Source organism: Phyllobates terribilis, unplaced genomic scaffold (genome assembly GCF_046119375.1).
Source record: "Phyllobates terribilis strain yellow unplaced genomic scaffold, ASM4611937v1 Scaffold_4__5_contigs__length_816908805, whole genome shotgun sequence".
NCBI classification, from domain to species: Eukaryota; Metazoa; Chordata; class Amphibia; order Anura; family Dendrobatidae; genus Phyllobates; species Phyllobates terribilis.
In genome coordinates, this window is record NW_027362764.1 from 243944998 (window position 1) to 243967303 (window position 22306).

General features: G+C 44.9%; 1 protein-coding gene across 9 annotated transcripts in view; it reads left to right on the forward strand.

The window, feature by feature from the left end:
* The window catches only part of TPK1 (thiamin pyrophosphokinase 1), an 844123-nt gene extending 830856 nt beyond the window's left edge, over positions 1 to 13267 (forward strand). For 8 of the 9 annotated variants that reach the window (XM_073678179.1, XM_073678187.1, XM_073678188.1 and 5 more), the window contains one exon: positions 11834 to 13267. In XM_073678179.1, the coding sequence (XP_073534280.1) occupies positions 11834 to 11964 (131 nt within the window). In that variant the 3' untranslated portion in view covers positions 11965 to 13267. The remainder of the gene's footprint in view (positions 1 to 11833) is intronic. The other variant, XM_073678184.1, reaches the window with a different exon arrangement.
* Positions 13268 to 22306: the final 9039 nt, after the last annotated feature.

Sequence of the window (22306 nt, forward strand, 5' to 3'; positions counted from 1 at the left end):
CATCCTTTCGTACTAGTCCACTCTCTTTGTTGTTCAAGGTAATTTTAACTTAGGCCATCATAAATGTGGCAATGCCTAGGTCGTTACTTCTGATAATAATAGTGTCCTGGTTTGATATATACAGAGTGTATGTGTATACAGTGGTGGCCAAAAGTATTGGCACCCCTGCAATTCTGTCAGATAATACTCAGTTTCTTCCTGAAAATGATTGCAATCACAAATTCTTTGGTATTATTATCTTCATTTAATTTGCTTGCAAGGAAAGAACACAAAAAGAATTGTACTAATGCCAAATTGGATATAATTCCACACCAAACCTAAAAAGGGGGTGGACAAAAGTATTGGCACTGTTTGAAAAATCATGTGATGCTTCTCTAATTCGTGTAATTAACAGCACCTGTAACTTACCTGTGGCACCTAACAGGTGTTGGCAATAACTAAATCACACTTGCAGCCAGTTAACATGGATTAAAGTTGACTCAACCTCTGTCCTGTGTGCTTGTGTGTACCACATTGAGCATGGAGAAAAGAAAGAAGACCAAAGAACTGTCTGAGGACTTGAGAAACCAAATTGTGAGGAAGCATGAGCAATCTCAAGGCTACAAGTTCATCTCCAAAGACCTGAATGTTCCTGTGTCTTCCGTGCGCAGTGTCATCAAGAAGTTTAAAGCCCATGGCACTGTGGCTAACCTCCCTAGATGTGGACGGAAAAGAAAAATTGACGAGAGATTTCAACGCAAGATTGTGCGGATGGTGGATAAAGAACCTTGACTTACATCCAAACAAGTTTAAGCTGCCCTGCAGTCCGAGGGTACAACAGTGTCAACCCGTACTATCCGTCGGCGTCTGAATGAAAAGGGACTGTATGGTAGGATACCCAGGAAGACCCCACTTCTTACCCCGAGACATAAAAAAGCCAGGCTGGAGTTTGCCAAAACTTACCTGAGAAAGCCTAAAACATTTTGGAAGAATGTTCTCTGGTCAGATGAGACAAAAGTAGAGCTTTTTGGGAAAAAGCATCAACATAGAGTGTATAGGAAAAAAAAAGAGGCACTCAAAGAAAAGAACACGGTCCCTACAGTCAAACATGGCGGAGGTTCCCTGATTTGGGGTTGATTTGCTGCCTCTGGCACTGGACTGCTTGACCGTGTGCATGGCATTATGAAGTCTGAAGACTACCAACAAATTTTGCAGCATAATGTAGGGCCCAGTGTGAGAAAGCTGGGTCTCCCTCAAAGGTCATGGGTCTTCCAGCAGGACAATGACCCAAAACACACTTCCAAAAGCACTATAAAATGGTTTGAGAGAAAGCACTGGAGACTTCTAAGGTGGCCAGCAATGAGTCCAGACCTGAATCCCATAGAACACCTGTGGAGAGATCTCAAAATGGCAGTTTGGAGAAGGCACCCTTCAAATATCAGGGACCTGGAGCAGTTTGCCAAAGAAGAATGGTCTACAATTCCAGCAGAGCATTGTAAGAAACTCATTGATGGTTACCGGAAGCGGTTGTGCAACCAAGTATTAGGCTGAGGGTGCCAATACTTTTGTCTGGCCCATTTTTGGAGTTTTGTGTGAAATGATCAATGATTTGATTTTTGCTTCATTCTCTTTTGTGTTTTTTTCCTTGCAAGCAAATTAAATGAAGATAATAATACCAAAGAATTTGTGTTTGCAATCATTTTCAGGAAGAAACGGAGTATTATCTGACAGAATTGCAGGGGTGCCAATACTTTTGGCCACCACTGTATATCTATCTATATAGGTGTGTGTGTGTGTGTATATATATATATATATATATATATATAGATAGATAGATAGATAGATAGATGGATATACAACAGTACTGTTGATCTCTGAATAAATCTAAGTGTGATTACTATGCTGTATAAATTAAAGGGGATTTCCAGGTATAGTTTGTTTTACCCTGTCCTCATAAATGCAACGCATATTACTATTACAGATAATCACTGAGTTCAGCTGCTTTGCTGTTGTAGATGTCACTAGCCTGTAAACCCAGTGATTGACTGCAGTGGTAATGTGTACGGTAGTAGTGCTGTAATAGAAGTCCAAAAGCTTTATTGTCATCTGGTGGTTGACCGCAATCAAACGGAACCAAGATGACTTAGGAATGTTGAAGGGGGAACAGATTTGAACATGAGACCCGGTCAAGTCACATCCAGTGAGGAGTTTTTAAATATAACAGTCGAGCGTGCCAAACCTGAGGCGATTTCGGCGCCAAGCTACAGAGAGAAGGAGACATGCGCTGAGGAAACCAGCCGGACTGGTCAGAGGCAGAGACCTACGAGGCAGAACAGGCGACGCTGGTGAACAAATGCCGGATTCACCGCAGAGGTCCACCGAGTGCCGCGGCCTCTGAGGAGAGCCGGGATCTGCTTGTGGTACTGAGTGACTTCACAGTACCCAACATTGCCTGTCAACCGACAAGGTTTGGACCCCACTATCCAAGGCACGGAGACCGCCTCCAACGACCGAGCAAAGAGGAGATAAGACAGAACTGCGTCAGATGAGTCACGTCAGCAGAAACAGAGGAGCTGCATCGCTGAACAGGGCCGTCACTTCAAATGATCATCCGCGGACAGTGGCGTTTAGGATGTCAGGTTGGGAGGGGGATGGGAGAAGTGGAAAAAGCCAAACTAGATTTAATTAACTTTGTTAGAAAAAGAGTTGCGGCCTAGCGGGAATAACCAGTGACCCCCGCTAGGGCCATTCACAGAGTTAAAGAACTGCATCACATTATTTTGAGAGATTGTTCATTGTTATTGTAAATTACCTGTTCATTCTTGTTACTAATCCCTTGTTTAAAGCCTGGTTACATATATATATTATTGTTTTTACACATCTCTGACTGCCCTCACTTCGTGTCTCTGCGAGTTGCATTTCTAATACCTGCATTACATTTGGCGTAGTCGGCAGGATGCAACATTCAGATGCAGAGATGGGGCTCAGTCTGTGACCGAGTCTGTCAGTGGACATATACCCTTGGGGGCTATGCTTAGCCACCTTCCCAAGTTCACGGGGGATGGCATGTCAGTGTGGGACTGACTAGAAATACTGGGAAGTATGTTATGCATGTATCCCCTCAATCCCCTAGCTCAGGCTGAGTTGGCTCTCCTAACCCTTGATGGAGAAGCCCAGCAAACTGTAATATATCGTCCATCTGGGGACCGTGACACCGTGGACAAAGTGATAAAAATTCTGGAGGACATGCACTGTGATACCACGGATCTGGGGCATTTACGCCTGCGGTTATTTCAGAGGGTTCAAGGGAAAAATGAAACCATAAATGAATACATTAAGGCATTACAGGAAGTGACGGCCCATATCATAAAGAAGGCTCGAGACGGGAACCAAGGACTGGGATTATTGGATGAAGTGTTGCGTGACCAACTGATTGCTGGCTTGAAGGACCCATCCCTGAGGCAGATCTTAAAGGAACGGCTGCGTTTGAGGCCCGGTCTGGGTTTCCTGGAGGTTGGGGCTGAAGCTAGAGTTTTAGAGGAGGAAGTTCCTGTTCTCAAAGCCACCGTCAGAAGTCATGAAGCAACGACTCCTTCTCCACTCGCTTCCCAGCACGCCATTTTTCGCCAACTGCCCGATTGGGCACGAGAGATACGTCAAGAAATTCGAGATCTTCGAGATCAGCTGAGCAATATTAGGGAGACCCCTGTGGCCCCCTTGCTAATGGATTGCTCCGCCCCACGTGGACAGAGACCGGAGCGATAAAAACTTTCCTATCAGGCTTCAACGAGTCATGCACCCAGCTCATCGTTGGAGCGAGGACCAGAGTGTTGGACCCACGGCGATAGGGGGCATATCTCCAAATACTGTCCAAATGGAGAAAAGAGAAAGCGGGGGCAGCCGTTAAACTAAGACGCTCCACGATTGTGGAGCATACCGTGGGGTTTCAAACTTCAGGGATTGGAAGGAGGAGCTCTGAAGACATTGTCTCCGAGAGGCCTATTGTTTGGGCTGAATTTAACGGACAGCGGATTCGTTGTTTAATGGACACTGGGTCTCAGGTGACTACTATGCCTGAGGCGTATTTTCAAAGTCACTTTCCAGAAGTTACTCGTTCCTGGAAGGAACCTACTGTCAAGTTGGTAGTGGCTAACCAACTACCTATCCCAGTAGCAGGAGTGGTATGGATGTCGGTTCGGGCATGCGGAAAGAACCTTGGTCGAAAAGGGATAGTACTGACCACCGACCTGGAAGAATGTGCTTAAAGAGGTCGGACAGTTCATGGCTGAGGGTTCTGACAGAAATAACTGGACTCGCACCACTCGTGACCCAGCCAGCAAGAGGGTGTTTCAGCACCTTGCACGAGTCAGTGAAATTCAAAAATTGCCTGCTACCTCTCAGTATCTGGGTAAAGTGTCAATGCCCCCTGAAGATACAGTGACCCTGCCAGTGGGACAGACTGTATTCACTTTGCCAGTACTGGCACATGTGTTCTTAGAGGGTATGGACATTCAGATTGAACCAATAGAGGGAGAGGAAGCGCCCTCTGGGCTTCTGGTGGCACTCACACTGGCCACCGTGCGACAGGGTAAGGTATCCGTGCGTTGCATTAATCTAAGTGGCGCAAGTTAGCAGTTATTGCCCTGCCAAGAGATGGCACGAGTTTGCATAATGCCAGAGGATCTCACCAGAGCTGATGCTATAGGGTTGGCACCTGTAGAAGGGGAATCATGGACCCTGGAGGTGTCCCTCAACAGACAAGAAATGGAAAGAGAACCGTTAACTGGGTGTCACCTCTTAGAGCAAATGAAGGCTAATCTTACTGAGTTTTCTGCTGGGCAAGTTAGACAGATTGAACAGCTTCTACAGTGTTATCAAAGGGTGTTTGCATAACATGAAGACGATTTTGTCTGCACTCGGGACATTCAACATGAAATACCCACAGGAAATACTGCTTCCATTCGAGAGAAGTATCGCCAGATTCCACCTCAAATGTACCAGGAGGTGAAAGAACTCTTGGCTCATGTTGGGGAACGGCATTATCCACGAGAGTCCCTGGGCAGCTCCTATTGTACTGGTTCAAAAAAAAGATGGTACCCTGAGATTGTGTAGACTATCGGAAGTTGAATGTATGTACAGTACGGGACTCTTATCCATTACCCCGAATTGAAGAGTCTCTATCTGCGTTAGGAAGTGTTAAATTCTTCTCTTCTCTCGACCTGGCCAGTGGCTACTGGCAGGTCCCAGTGGCTGAGAAGGATCGTCCAAAAACTGCCTTTGTCCTTCCTGTGGGTTTGTGTTCAACTGGATGCCATTTGGACTGACAAATGCCCCAGGGACTTTCCAAAGATTGATGGAGAGATGCTTGGGGGACCTCAACTTTGGGGCTACTTTAATATATCTAGACAATATAATCCTCTATTCCGCCACGGTTGAAGGTTATCTCCGCCGACTGGAACAAGTGTTGAAACGACTTCAGAGGCATGTATTGAAAATAAAGCCCCGCAAGTGTCATCTCTTCAAGCGAGAGATGGAATATTTGGGGCACACTGTGTCTAGTGCGGGAGTGTACCCCACCGTGGAGAAAATAGCGGAGGTGCAGAAGTGGCCCACACTAGTCAACCTAAGGGAGCTGAGGGCGTTTTTAGGACTCTCTGGATACTATCGCAGATTCATAAAAGACTTTGCTAAGATTGCAGTCCCGCTTAAAGAATTTCTGAGAGGAACGGCTAAGGGAGCCAAGCTACAGCCTATTCAGTGGGGTCCATGACAGGAAGAAGCATTTCGAGCATTGAAAATGGCGCTAACGAATGTCCCAATTCTGGCCTAAGCTGATTTTTCACATTTTTTTGTGTTGTACACTGACAGAAGCTTACATGGACTGAGAGCAGTGTTGGCTCAAGTGCAGGAAGGAAAAGAGTGGGTGATTGCGTCATGTGATTGTGATACCAGTTGGTCGCTCCGGTATACTGAGAAGAATCCGAACAACTACAGTTCGTTAAAGTTGAAGTTACTGGCACTGGTGTGGGGCATGACCAAGAGGTTTACAGAGTATTTGTCAGGTCCAGAAGTACAAGTGCGTGCGGACAATAACCCTTTGGTTAATTTGGAGAACGCAAAGCTGAGCGCATTGGAGCAACGGTGGCTTGCAAGGATGTCCAAATATCAGTACAAAATCGCTTATCGGTCCAAGGCCCTGAAAACTCATGCAGATGCCCTGTCCCGGGTCACTCAGATGGGGCCAAAGAGAGATATAGATGAAGAACTGGAAGGTGACGAGATTACGAATTTTCGTCAATTCGCTGCAGCTGTAGTAGATGCTCAGAGGTCCAAAGAAAAGGCAAGGCCCACTCAAATCCTGGGCCACTCAAGAAACGAGTGGATACAGTTGCAACAGTCCGACCCAGCTTGCAAAGCTTAGGGAATGGGTCGCTCTAGGTCAGGGACCCGACCAGGAGGCCAGAGCTGCTTCACTCCCAGCTACCTTACAAATCTTAGGCCAGTGGGAAAGGCTCTTCCTGAAGGATGGCTTGCTATGCCGGAAAGTCCAGCTACCTCGAGAGTTTGACGTGACCTGGCAGGTATTAGTCCCAGGAACATTAGTAGCACAGTTAGCCCAGGAGGCTCAAGGAACGGGTGCCCACTTCGGTGTGGAGAAGACCTTTTGGTGGTTACAACGACTGGTGTATTGGCCCCAACTGCGCCAAGAAATAGAAGAAGATTGCCGCAAGTGTCACCTATGTGAGTTGAGTAAGTCCCCTGAACAAAGAGCTCCCATTCAGACCATCCGAACTTCTGCACCATTAGGGGTTCTGATGATCGATTATCGGACAATCGGAACTTCATACAAAGGCTACATACACTGCTTGGTAATGACCGATCACTTCACCCAGTTTGCAGTGGTGACACCTACCCGGGATCAGACAGCAGAAACCGCAGCCAAGGCCATTTGTCAAGATTTCATTTGGATTCATGGGTGCCCGTATCGGATACTTTCTGACCAAGGGGCCTGCTTCCCAGGGCGAGTCATGGATGAGTTATACCATATCTATGGGATCGACAAATCTCGAACGACGCCCTATCGCCCGCAAGGAAATGGGGCATGTGAATTCTTCAACCGAACCTTGTTGCAGATGTTACGGACGTTGGAAGAGGACAAGAAAATGAAATGGCCCGAGTTCGTGCCCGAGTTGGTGTGGGTGTATAATTATGGGGTTCATGCGACTACTGGCTACACACCTTATATGTTGCTGTTTGGAAGGAATGGACGAGAGATTACTGACCTGAAGCTAGACTCAGAAGATCCCGGTCTGTACTACAGTCCGAGTACCTGGATTCGAGAACACGGACGGCGGCTTCATACAGTGAGAAAGCTGGCTGCGCAGAAGTTTCAGGAAGTAGAGCATACAGGGTGGCCCTTGATTTCAGTGGGCTCACTCCGACCAGGAGATTGTGTGTTAGTGAGGGTCAAACCAGTTGGGAGTAAGCTAGAACATCATTGGGAGGCAGTACCATATCGAGTGGTGAAGCAGATCCACCCAAAGAATTCAGTCTACGAGGTAGGCCTGAAGGGGGTGATGCCACGACATCTTGGGTGCTGCACCATAATATGCTACAGCCCTGTTTGTCCGAAGCAGAGGACTGTAACAGAGTTGAGCCTGCGGAAAAATTAACCGAAGTGCCACACATAGTGATTCTGGAAGACTAAGAAGGATGGGCTACAATGCAATTGAGCCCTTCAGTACCGAGTGGGATACAAAATGGATCAGGAGGTGATTTACATTCTCCATTGGTTAATTTATTAGATACCCCGGAATCACCTTCACGGGAGAAACCCCGCAGAACTGAACGGGCTAATGCTGGAGTCCCTCCTAACCGGTATGCTCAAGAGGAGTTTATCTGGTCTCAGATTCAACAGAAAACAGAGGAGTGTACTTAACTATTGTCTGAACTTACGCTGCCTCGAAGGAAGGCATCAATCTCGCAAAGAATCCACTCGCCCAAGGACTGGTGAGCAAAAAGGAGGGAGGAATGTAATAGAAGTCAAAAAGACTTATTGTCATCTGCTGGCTGACCGCAATCAAATGGAATGTTGAAGGGGGAACAGATTTGAACGTGGACCCGGTCAGGTGACGTCCAGTGAGGAGTTAAATATAATGGTCGAGCGCACCAAACCTGAGGTGATTTCGACGCCAAGCTGCAGAGAGAAGGAGACGCACGCTGGATGTGCTGAGGAAACCAGCCTGAAAGGTCGGAGGCGGAGACCTATGAGGCAGGACAGGCGACGCCGGTGAACAAATGCCGGATTCACCGCGGAAGTCCCCCGAGTGCCGTGCCACTGAGGAGAGCCGGGATCTGCTTGTGGTACTGAGTGACTTCACAGTACACGACATTGCCTGTCAACCGACAATGTCTGGATCCCGCTATCCATGGCGCGAGAGACAGTCTCCAACGGCCGAGCGAAGAGGAGATAAGAGAGAACTGCATCAGAGGAGTCACGCCAGCAGAAACAGAGGAGCTGCATCGCTGAACAGGGCCGTCACTTCAAATGATCATCCACAGTACCGGGGACAGTGGGGTTTAGGATGTCAGGTTGGGAGGGGGACGGGCGAAGTGGAAAAAGCCAAACTAGATTTAATTGACTTTGTTAGAAAAAGACTTGCGGCCTACCGGGAATAACCGGTGACCCCCTCTAGGGCCATTCACAGAGTTAAAGAACTGCCGTGGAGACTCCCACGCCAGGGCGCATCACATTATTTTGGGAGATTCATTGTTATTGTAAATTACCTGTTCATTCTTGTTGCTAACCCCTTGTTTAAAGCCTGGTTATATATATAAAATATATATATATATATATATATATATATATATATATATATATATATAATTGTTTTTACACATCTCTGAATGCCCTCACTTCGTGTCTCTGCGCGTTGCATTTCTGATACCTGCATTACAGTGCAATGAAGTCAGTCTATCAACAATGATCAGAGCAGCAGTGGAAAAACCTCACTGCACCTGGAGGGGGTGAGTAACAAAAGAATTTATTCTTTTTTTAACATTAGCAAGCTAAAAGGGTGAAAATAAATTATAGCTGAAAACCCCCTTTTAAAAAACAGAAAGACAGGTTTGGATGGATTCTACTCATCTATTAAACCCTAACCATGGCATGCAAAGCCATCCACAACCTGTCTCCTCCATACATCTGTGACCTAGTCTCCCGGTACATATCCGCATGCAACCTCCGATCTTCACAAGATCTCCATTTCTACTCCCCTCTTATCTCCTCCTCCCACAATCGCATACAAGATTTCTCCCGTGCGTCCCCCTTACTCTGGAACTCTTTACCCCAACATATCAGACTCTCGCCGACCATGGAAACCTTCAAAAAGAACCTGAAGACCCACCTCTTCCAACAAGCATACAACCTGCATTAACCACCGCTCCACCATACCGCTGCACGACCAGACCTACCCTCACCTCCTGTATCCTCACCCATCCCTTGTAGACTGAGCCCTCACGGGCAGGGTCCTCACTCCTCCTGTACCAGTCGCCGTCACGTTTTGTTGAAGATTATTGTAATTGTTTTTGTATGTATACCCCTTTTTCACATGTAAAGCGCCATGGAATAAATGGCACTATAATAATAAATAATAATATTAATGTAAATATGTGAATCATATCCAAATGTTGTTCTTGACCTGACAAGTTGTGTTTACTGATTGTCACAAAACGATAGTATATATTGTGGGGGGACCTGTGCTATAATTGTCCTATTCTGTCAAACAAGTGTTGGCACCCCAGGGTGTCATGCGATGAATACATACCAGTGTTTATTGCTTAAAATACATGAGAGATTAGGGACAAAAAGTTGTTATACCCTTTTGCATTTTTAATAGAAAGAACAATAAAAGCTTCATTTTATGGCTTGAATATAGAGGGGTTTCTATGGGGTTCTCCACACTTTGTAAATACTAATATAAAATATATCCCTCCCAGGCCATTATTATCCTCTTTTGGTTTGATATAGTTCTCAAATTCAGTCAGGAAAAAAAGACAAGCGTGTGCATAAGATTTCTGAACTGTCATAGCTTTTGCTGGTACTGTAAAAAGACTTAAAAAAATGCAGCAAAAAACACTGCAAAACATGGCCTAACATTGTGTTTAAGGGTTAGATACCAAACATGACATATGAGATCTTCACAGAGGCTCTTATGTCATTGGAAATGACAGATGATAGAATATGCTGTCCGGCTTTTACAGTGTGTTTTTCTTTGAAACGCCACCACATTTCAGAGTCAGATACCTGGATGAAATCATTCAGCCAGTGTCTGATACGTGCTGCCCATGGATCGGGTGTCAGGTTCCCTTTAATACACCTTAAATAGAGAGCACTGGTGAAGTGTTTGTGCTTGAATTAAGGTTTGTGTTGTACCCATTCTGATTCTGCATCAGAAAGGGGTGAAAGGAATGGTGCTAGACCAAGCTTGACACCAGAACGCGCATTGGGGCTGGGACCATTCCATAGGGATTGGACAGATTCATTATGGGTATGTGATACATTTCTCTTGCTCCCTATTATGACAGATCTCTGTGTCTTTGTATATATTACTTAGAGCTTATTATGCTGTTGTTTAGTATGCAATAACTTTTTCTGTCATCTCTTTGTACCACAATTATATGTATTAGGGCACGTTCACAAGTTCAGTATTTGGTCAATATTTTACATCAATATTTGTCATCTAAAACCAGGAGTGGGTGATAAATACAGAAGTGGTGACGTGTTTCTATATTTTTCCTCTGATTGTTCCACTCCTGTTTTGGCTTACAAATACTGATGTAAAATACTGACCAAATTGTCAGTAGTCCTTCATCCTATACTGCTGTTACATGTTGCCATTTTTCTGTAGACCTATGCTTTTTTTATTTTCCCCAATTTTTTATGTAAACTAAAAAAGATGATATATTTTTATTATTCTAATTTGTCCTATTATTGTGGGTCTAACACCATGCCTCCTTTCTCTAACTTTTTGATGCAATATTTTGAATATGATTTACTCATTCTTTTTGTCCCTACTCTTGTACTTTCTTATTGTTTAATTATACACTATATTAAATTTGATTTGGTGCATTGTTTGTATAAACCATTCTGATTCCGACAGTTTGGAAAAGATAACGCCTATGAGGAGCCATCAAAACATATTTCACAATGGTACATAATTAGACACCACACTCATAGGGACAGCTTATTTGTTTCTACGAGATTACACTCTAGTAAAGGTGGTTTGTACCGTGTCAGAGGTAGACATCATGTGCTAGCAGTGTTACAAAGCAGGATGGAGGAGACACATCACACAGTTCATTAGACATTTGGGAGTCAGTGGAAGATATGAACATCTAGAAATAACTAATATTTTTATACAAGACAATAAACACGTATTACATCGACCTAGCTTCACTACTCTTGCCAATTAAAAGTTAGGTTTTATTTTACTCTGGGGATATTTTTTTTGACCCTCCGCCACATTCATGTAATTGTTGCTGAGCTACAATACTAGATAATATCTCAATTATTGTGAAGGTCTCTCCTGTGGTAAAGATTATGGTAAAAGTTTTGAGAGCAGCATGCAATGTTCTGTTCATCCGGGGACAGCCATAGAAGAACACAGCATGTGCAGTTAGCTCCATGTGGAACATTTTTTTCCATTCCTGATAATATGAAATGCTCTTTTAACCCAGCTGCTTAAGAAACAGATAATTTACCCATTTTCTGTAGAGAAAATAAAAACTTTTTTTTTTCTTTACTGAAAGTGCAGAAGAGTCAAGAGTTACAATGTTATTTCTTATGTTTCAGCTGCTGGAGTGTTGAAGTTTGGAACTTTGGTCAGCACATCAAACACTTATGATGGCCAAGGAATTGTTACAGTGGAAACTGACAGTCCTCTGATATGGACCATGGGCTTAAGGGCAACAAATGATGATTGAAGACAAGTCCTGATCTTCTCACCAGGAGCACAGCTAAGAATAACACTGCAGGTGAAGAAAGGTCAAGTGTATCTGTCAAAGTTCTTAAGAAAGAGAAGCAGTATAATGGCAAAACTTTATCAATTTAATACTTAACTACCTTTTCATCTGTCTGTCTATATCTACTTTTAGAACATTGGAAAAGCAAAAAAAGTAGCTTGAAGTTACTCTTATGACCCCGTCATAAGTCTTGATTTTTACCAGTACCTGTGTTATCAGTGTTGCATGTCCGTGTGACATACTTGTGTACGTGTGCGTCATCTGTGTGCCGTCTGCGTGACACATTCTAAAATAGAATGCAGAATAATGTCTGTAAAGTGCTATGGAATTAATGGCACTATATAAGTGAGTAAAATAACTAATAAAAACTACAGATGTGCAAAGATAAAGATGTGCAAAGATATATATATATATGGGGTAAATAGAAGATAGATATCTGTGACATATAATTAGTGCCTTGCATGTGTAGCTTACGGGACATGGATTAACCTAATAAATAAATGAAAAAAAAGACGTGGGGTCCTACTCATTTTTAATAACCAGCAAAGGTAAAGCAGACAGCTGAGAGGTGATATTATCAGGCTGGGAAGGTTCATGGTTATTGGGCCCTACCCAGCATAAGAATACCAGCCCGCAGCCATCCCAGAATTGGTGAATCACATTAGATGCGCCAATTCTGGCGCTTCGCCTTCGCTCTTCCCGATTGCCCTGGTGCATTGACAATCGGGGTAATGGCGTTTGGGATTGATGTCAGCTGTGATTTGTCAAACATCACAGCTGGCATCAAGCCCTGGTGTTAGTAATGGAAAGGTGTCTATTAGACACCCCCATTACTAACCCACTAAAAAAAAAACAAAAAAAAACCACACAAAAAAATACTTTATTTAAATAAGAATTCCTCTACACTTTCCCTGGTTCGCCAATTTATAAAAAAAAAAAATCCCACGCAGGTCCGACACAGTCCACAAATGGAAACCTGAAAAATATAAAAAAAGAGAAACAAAAACAAGAGACTGTGCCTTGTTCACCAATTTGTAATAAAAAAAAAAGTTTCCACGCATGTCCGGCATAGTCCAGTGCTTCTCAAGACGTTCCCCGAATCCGGCTCATGCTGCTCTCAGCTAGACCCGGCGACTGTGAACAGCAGTAACGTTACGGACATCACCGCTCTTCTCAGTCGCCAGGTACTGAAGTCATGGCTCATCAGAGTCACTAACTCACTCTGCTCTCGGATTCCCTGGACTATGTCAGATCTGCGTGGGATTTTTTTAATTACCTGGTGAAGCAGGGAAAGTGTGAAGTAGTGTTTATTTAAATTAAGTATTTTTTTTGTGTTTTTTTTTATTTTTTTATTACTGGGTTAGTCATGGGGTTGACTGATAGACACCTCTCCATTACTAACACCAAGGCTTGATGCCACCTGTGATTTTGGACAAATCACAGCTGTCATCAACCCCAAACCCCATTACCCTGATTGCCAACGCACCAAGGCAATTAAGAAGAGCAAAAGTGAAGCGCCAGAATGGGTATATGTAATGTAGTGCGCCACTTCTGGGGTGGCTGATGGCTGGTATTTTTAGGCTGTGAAGGGCCCAATAACCATGATGGGGGACCTCATGTAATTTTTTTTTTCATTTATTTATTAGGTTAATAGAAAGGTGTACAATAAGCTACATACGCAAGGCACAAATTCTATATCTTACGGATATCTATCTATAATTTTTAACACCTAAACATCTGTAATTTCCATTCTGTATTTTATTCCAGTACAGTACGTGTCACACGGACGGCACACTGATATCACACTTTGTCATCTGTGTTGACGTGAACGGTATGTATTATCATTAGTGATGAGCGAGTATGTTCTATTAACCCTTTCGCCGAGTATGCTCGGGCCGAGTATTTACAGCTGCTCAGTGATAAGGTTAAATCGCTCCCATGTGCATGATTTGCAACTGTTAGACATTCCTCACATGTAATAAAGCTGTCTAACAGTTGCAAATCATGCACACGGGAGCGATTTAACCTGATCACCGAGCAGCTGTAAATACCCGGAGCTCGGACAGAACATACTCGCTCAAGCCTGATTATCATCTGTGCTACCGGGAAAAAACACATGTCTTCTTGTGTGTCACATGGACACACGGTCTGTGTAAAAACACGGACATTTGCGCAGCCCCATAGATTATAATGGGTGTGCGTGTGTATGTGTCTCCGGTAAGTGTGAAAACAGATGCCACACGTAGCGGAAACATGGACGTGTGAGAGGGCCTTAATGGCATGAGTTCAAATTGCAGTTTATGCTTTTCATTAGTTTTCAGAACTTAGAGAGTGTGAATTTAGAGGTGCATCTATGCCAAAGCTACTTTATACTTAATGCATTTTGTGCTGTTTTAAGGAAAATTGGTACATAATATAATGCATAATTTATACTCAGTATTATTTTTTTCTTTTGACTTACACATTTTGCTATATTTTTGCTAAGTATAAAGTACATAAACGATGTGTTACGGTATTTTGTTTTGAAAATGAAATAAAGTATCTTAAATAAAACCTGTTTCTTTATAGCATTCCTGGTTTATGCTAATTTTTTTTGCCTTTCAAGTAAAAACTTAGTTTCCTTTCTGAATTCTCACTTCTAAAAATGTGTTGTGTTACTGCTGTCTCTGGTAAGTTATTTAATAATATTCTGTTTGACCATTGCAATGTACCTATCCCTGTGGATTCAGCTGTTGTCACTGAAAACTCTGCAGATCATGGTTGCCATACTTTGAGTCCATTGACAACCATCTCCTCATTCCCTGCAGTGCTTGTGACCTGACTGCTGCTGCACAAGAACAGCCTGCAGCATTTCCTGTGCCTTAGACCCGTATATGTGTCTGTATCTCTAACATCTTGTTCACAGTTTGAAATAATCTATCCAACTATAACTTTTGATGCCTCAAATGGTTTTGAGATATTTAGCTACCAGAATGTCCTTGCATTCTCTAAAATATCTAGGATACACCTCATACCAATCCACCGGTATTTGTACCAATCAAACTTCATGGCGCTCATTAAAAAGGACCTTTCACCAGATTTGTAATGTTGAACTGGACACATGATGTAATAGTTCCCGCAGAGCAGAATAAACCATTTTTTTCATGTCTATTGCGGAGACTATATTAATCAATGAAAATACTGCCAAATAATGTATATCCAAGTAAGCCTCATCCGATAGTTTAAACTGGGGATGTGTACTTTTTCCCCCTCTATGGTGTTACCCAATCATAAGGCAGCAACACTCAGGAGTAATAGGAACACGCCCCTATCATAGTTCAGAATAGGCTACTCCTATTTTAAACCTATAATAACAAATAATCTCAGCTCATTGAAGAGCGACTACAAGTTGCTGTGAGCACAACAGACATGTTTGATTACTGGCACCTTTGAGCCTTCATCTCCTGACAGTCACTGTAGGGGGAGGGGTTGTATAGCTGAGTTTAGCTGCCCTTCCCTGCACATGGATTGCCAGGAGATGAGAGCACAAAGGTGTCAGTAATTAAACTTTTATCTGCTGTGCTCACAACAACTTTCAGTCGCTGTGCTGTGAGATTTAGGGTTGGATGGTAAAGACGATATGATACTGGGCCGAAGCTTTGTTTTACTATATATATACCGAAGGTTAGGACTAGATATAAGCGAACCATTCAAAGTTTGGTTTGGTTATGCTCGGCGAACTTCCCGATGTTCGTCAAACAGTTCGCTGAACGGTTCGCCGAACATATCCGAATCCCATTGCATTCAATGGGAGGAAAAACCAAACGCATACACAACACATTCAAAGGGGTCCAAAAGCTGCCAAAACACCTCAAATTAGGGACAGACACCAGGAAAAGTGGCATCAATTGACCCACAGTACAAATTTTATAATGGCACAGCAGCAGTCAGCCATGAGCCATGCATGAGATATCAGGGTCTGGGCCAGCATTTACAGCTTTGAATTTAACTTCAAAGTAAGATGAGGAGAGTGAGGGATCAGTCTAGGCTTGCTGTGCTGGGAGCCCTAATACCTCATGCAACAGCTCAAGCTGCTTTTTTGCTCGGCCACACTCGGATGGCACAAATATCAGTTTTGTAGACTACTAATGTTAGAAAAATGTAAGGATAGTAACACAGGTAGTTGACTGAAAGTAAGTGCAGTCCTGCCAGTCTGAGAACCCTACTGCTAAAGGCAACACACATGAAGGAGACCCAGCCACGAGTCTCCACATTTCAAAAAATTAGGGGCAGACACCAACAAAGTGGCATCAATTTCACCAGAGTAGAAATGGTATAATGGGGACCGACACCCCTTCCTCTACAGGAAAAATACCAGATGGAGACCCAACCAGAAGTTTCCACATTTCTAAAAATTAGGGGCAGACTCCAACAAAGTGGCATCAATTTCACCAGAGTAGAATAAGTATAATGGGGACCAACACCCCTTCCATTACAGGAAACACACAAGATGGAGACCCAACCAGGAGTCTCCACATTTCAAAAAATTATTGGTAACATCAGCAACAGCAGGCACAGAAGCCTCGACAAATATGTCACAGACTGCAATAACGCAAGATCAATGCAGCACACTAAGTGCCCACGATACAGAAATGCTGCAGATTTTTTCCGCATCTCCCTGGCAGGAAAAACGCATGCGGATTTTACATGCTTTTTTCCTGCCAGGTAGAAGCATTTGTCAATCGTTTTTGCATGCATTTCTGCATGCGGGTTATCAAGCGCTTTTCCAAGCGATTTTAGCATCACTTGGAAAAGTGCTTGACAACTTGGTCACACTATATAAATCCATGCAACCGGCATGGATTTATATAGTGTGACCAAGTTAATAGTTAAAAAAATAATAAAAATGGTAAAAAATAAAAAATAACGATACTTACATTCCGATGGCCCCCGGTGTTTTCTCCGCTACAGTCGGTCTGTTGTACGTCTCGCGGTGGTCTAAAAGGACCTGCGGTGACGTCATTTAGTCATGTGACAGGTCACGCGACCGCCGACGTCAGCGGTCGCGTGACCTGTCACATGACTAAATGACGTCATGGCAGGTCCTTTCACACCACCGCGACCCATACAACAGACCGGATGCATCGTTGAAGAGACCGGGGGCCATCGGAAGGTAAGTATAATCTTTACTTTTTATTTAAAATTCTTTTTTTAACAGGTTCTATGGTACCCGAGTCTGGAGGAGAGTCTCCTCTTCTCCAGACCCGGGTACCATCTGCACATTGAATGGCATAATATCCGCTTGTGCACATGTGCTCATATGGATATTATGCGATTCAATGCAAGTCAATGGCGGCAATTACGCTGCGTGTCCGCAAAATGAATGGACATGCTGCGTATTTTTCCGCAATAATAATGCGCAGCGAAAACTTCCGCAGAATGTGTACAGCACATGCGGATTAATATTGGGGACCATGGGGCACGTATTACCAAGTGTTTTTTAAGCTTTTTCGCTGCAGAAAGTCCGCAGCAAAAACGCTTGAAAAACACATAGTGGGCACGCAGCCTATAAACTATACCATCGCCTAGTCTGCACAGTCTGTGATTGGGGTGCAAAAGTCCTTGCAGATCCATGACTTATTCATCTTTATGAAAGTTAGGCGGTCTACACTGTCAAGGGACAGCCTGATGCACCAATCCATCAGAACACCACCAGCAGTGCTGAAGACGCGTTCTTAGAGAACGCTGGCTGCCGGGCATGTAAAAACCTCAAGGTGTGACCAAAATGTAAAAGGGTCTAAACCTTCCCTGATGGTATTGATATGGAGCTCGAGATGCTCATGCACCATCCTCTACAGTTGTTCACTACGTGTCAGACTTGTACTTTGTTGTACTGGTGCGCGAGCTGGTGTAAATAATGTGTGCAACGACTCACAGAAATTGTTTCTGCCACTTAAGGTGCTGCTAATGTTTTTGCATTGACGAATTGACGTTCCTGGGATTGGAAGTCTAGAACTGCGATTTTCACTGTGTGCCTCACTGCTGTTTTGATGAAAACCACTCTTAAGGTTGTCTAAAAGCATGTTTCGATACTATAGCATTCGCGGGTCCCTTTCCAGGGCGGTAAGCATTTGGCAAAATTTACTCTTGTACCATGGATCTAACAGAGTGGCAACCCAGTAGTCTGCATTATTTTGAATCCTAACAATACAGGGATCATGTTGCAGATAATGCAGCAAGAAGTAGCTCATATGTCAGGCTCTTCCATGAGGTCCAAGCCCATGGTTTGTTGGTGACTGGGTAACACTGTTGCTTGCTTCCACCATCCCCAACCATGGACAACAGAGAGGAAATCATTATCTTCTTCATCTCCTGACTGTTGCTTGCCCATCACCATTACCTCCTCGTCATCCTCCATTTGTTCCTCGACTCCTACATGTTCACTAACAGTTTGTATGGTACGACGAGCCCCCCTGGATTGCTGTAATCCACCCTCCTTAGGCACCTGCCTGTGTTACGACAGTCTGGAACTTAGACACATTGTTATCCCCTCCGCATCCTCCTCTGCTTCCTCCTCTTCCTCGGGGACCACCATCTCCTGCATTGGCCCAGGCTATACGACATGAGATGCTGCGTCAGGGCTCGTCGCTGTTGCCACAGTCGCTGCAACATGTGCAGAGTGGAATTCCACCGTGTCATCACATCGCATATCAACTGGTTAACTGGTATGGCCAAAGACCTCTGTATCGATGCAAGTCAATGGCCTGCGGGGTGCAAAAGGCAGAAGTGAGCACACAGCAACCATGCTTTTTGCAGCAGTGCATCCAGGCCAGGATAGTGGTGGAGAAATTGCTGTACCACAAGGTTGAGAATGTGAGCCATGCAAGGCACGTGTGTGAGGTTGCGCCAGCGTAGTACCGCCACCAGGTTCACACCATAATCGCACTTGGCACTTCCCTGGCTCCAGGTTCAGTGGAGACTGCTATTGCTCAAACGCGGCCAGGATACAACTCTTTCGCATTATGACTGCGATCTCCAAGGCATATTAATTTCAACACTGCCTGATTGCGGTGAGCCCTGGCTGCGCAGTACGGAGGTGGTGGGATTCACTCTGCACTGTTGGAACACGTGTCTCATTAAGGTAGGGTTGAGGGCGCAGGTGGAGAAGGCTGAAGCAGTGTAGAAAGTGTTAAATACAGAGGTTTGTCCTGCAAGCCTTGGGGATTCCAAGACTTGTGGAACAGCCCCTTCCCCTCCTGCCCCCACAGCCACCAGAGTCGCCCAGTCAGCGAGATGTAACGCCCCTGGCCATGTTTACTCGTCCAGATGTCTGGTGAAATGCACCCTGGCAGACATAGATTTAGTCAAGGAACGGGTGATATTGTCTGCGTCATGCTGGTGTAGCGCAGGCACAGCTTTCTTAGAGAAGTAATGGCAGCTGGTATCGGGGGACTGTGATGGCCACCAGCTTTTGGAAACCATCTGTATCCACCAGGCATAAAGGCAGCATTTCCGTAGCCAACAGATAGGAGATGGTGAAGTTCAACCTCTTAGCTTGGTTGAACTTCACCATCGGTCCAGCCTCTAACTGCTGGGCTGGCAGCTGTGCTGAGAGAGGGGGTGGAGTAGGGTGAACACGACAAATTGCTTGACCATGAGTGAGGTGCAGACGGAGATGTTACAGTGGAATGAGAAACATGTGGTGTGCTCAGTGAAAGAAAAACAGCAGGCATGTCCACTTCCGTTACAGCTGATGGGCTCCCACTCTCCATGACTGGAGCGGGTAAACAAGTGGAGGTTTTGTGGCTGGAGACCTGTGTGAGAACAGTTGGCAGGGTGATAGAGGAGGAAGAAGCAGCAGATGCGGCTGATGAAGCGGACAGTGGTTGGTGAGGCCCGCTAGTCCGCATTTTATCACAGTGAGATTCCCAGGTTAACGCATGTTGATCATGCATGTGCCGGTTCATGCATGTAGTAGTCAAATTTGTAGTTGCAATTTTTTACCTCTGATTGTTTTTTTAGAAAGTTGTCAGATGACGTGAGTCATTCTTTGCGGTCTCAAAAAAGGCCCAGGCTAGGCAAACCTTGCCACCCCTGTGAACTGCAGACCCGCAACCGCTGCTGGCCACAGCCACAGTTGTGTCTGAGGATTCAGTGCTCATCATGGTTGCATCACTCCGTGTCTGTGCTGGAGACCGCAGCATAACCTCCTCGTCGTCCTCCTCGTCTTCCTCCTCCACCACCTCTGCTGAGCTACTCAGCTGCGTGCCCCTGGGTTTACACCAAATGGGATCTACAACCTCATCATCATCCTCTGTTCTCCCACTCCTCGCCCTGAGAGTTACCCTCCTCCTCTTCCTGCCCTGACAGCACAGTACAGTCCGCGTGCTCCTCATCAGGATCACCTCCCAACCCAGGGGTTAACGTTTGTTGACGAGGGTCTGGATTCTGCTAGGACCCAACTTTGTCTTGCCCTGGATCCAACAGAAAAAATGTTTGGGCATTGGTGCAGATGCTTTCCTCCTTTTGAGTCTGTGAATCTTTAGAGCAGACCTCTGATGCCTATGGCATAGAATGTGTGAACAGCTCTGCAGACTTGCCCACTTGTAGTTCCTATCACGCACAGTGTGGGAAGACTAAGTACAACACGAAGGGATGAGGGGAAGAAAGCCCAGACACTAGGGAAAAGGGGAGTGGAGACCTCCAGGCTAATCTAATAACACCCTGTCTACCCTACTGTCCCTATATTGGTTCCACTCCAACCACCTAGCAGGAAATCTAAGCCCTGTATGTCTCTAGAGCTAGGCCCTTGATAGTGAGGGGGGGTGAGCACTGGTCAGTCACCACTATAAACTAAAGACAACAAGGGAGGCAGGCAAAGGGGGAAAACTCAGCTTGAGCAGACACCAGAGAGAACACCAAAAGTCCTCCAAGGGCACCAGAAAGGAAGCTAGTCGACTGCTATAGCTACAAGCCTTCACAAGGGAAAATGTGAATATCACCGGTGACTCCCTGAAGCAGACTGAGAATTTATAAACACCCAGAGCAGGGTGTGTAAATCAGAGCAGGAGGGAGGTTGCCACTGGGTCCAAAAGTCAGAAGGATTAAGAATGCCAGATGCAGAGCGACTGTCTGTTATATCTGACACACACTTCTACGAGTGGCCTCTGGACACTCAGGACCAAGTTTCTCAGGATAAGAGGTGTGGAATGAATGAACTAGCCTGGGGGCATTCACCTCTGATGCTGAAACCCACATCTTTCCTCTGGACCATAACCCTTCCAGTGCACAAAGTATTGTAGGGAACGACGTTGGAGACGAGAACCTACAATCCTCGAAATCTGTACTCCACATTACCATCAACCATTATTGGTGGAGGTGGTAAGGGGGTGAGGACTCAAGAGGTTCAACATATTTCCTGAGCAGAGACATGTGAAAGACATTGTGGATCTTAAGGGCCTGAGGTAGCTCAAGATGAAACACTGCTTGGTTTATGACGGCAGTTATTTTATAGGGACCACTAATTCTAGGTCCCAGCTTCCAAGAAGGAACCTTCAACTTGATATTCCTGGTAGACAACCACACAAAGTCATTCACATTCAGGTCCAGACCTGGTAAGCGTTTTCTGTCAACCATACGTAGCTGTAAGTAGGATGCCCAATCCTCCTGATTTTCAGAGACAAAACACCTGAGTTAAGTCTCCAAATTCTGATTAATGCACCCAGTCTGTCCATTCGACTGAGGATGGAAGGCAGAGGAAAAGGACAGCTGCACCACCAGTCGAGAACAGAATGCTTTCCAGAACTTGGAAACAAACTGGGTCCCCCGATCTAACACCACATATGAGGGAACCCCATGAAGCTTCACAATCTTATTTATAAACACCTGGGCAAGAGTCTTGGCATGCGGACGTGCCAGTAATGCGACAAAGTGAACCATTTTACTGAACCTATCAACAACCACCAAAACCACAGTTTTGCCTGCAGATACCGGTAGGTCAGTAAAAATATCCATGGACAGGTGTGTCCATGGCCTTCTAGGAATAGGTAGCGGAAGAAGAGTGCAAGACGGACGGGTATGCGATTCTTTAGAACGTGCGACCACATACTACTAGCAGATGTGTTCTACCACATCCCAATGCAACCCCGGCCACCAAAAGTGACAAGGAAGGAGGTCCGCAGTTGCCTTACCACCTGACCAGCAAGCACAGAGTTGTGATGTTCCTTAATTACTTTGCGGCGCAGATTAGATGGTACAAATAACCTTCCTGAAGAGCAGGAGGCAGGAGCGTCCCCTTGGACCTCCAACACCTTACCCTCCAGTT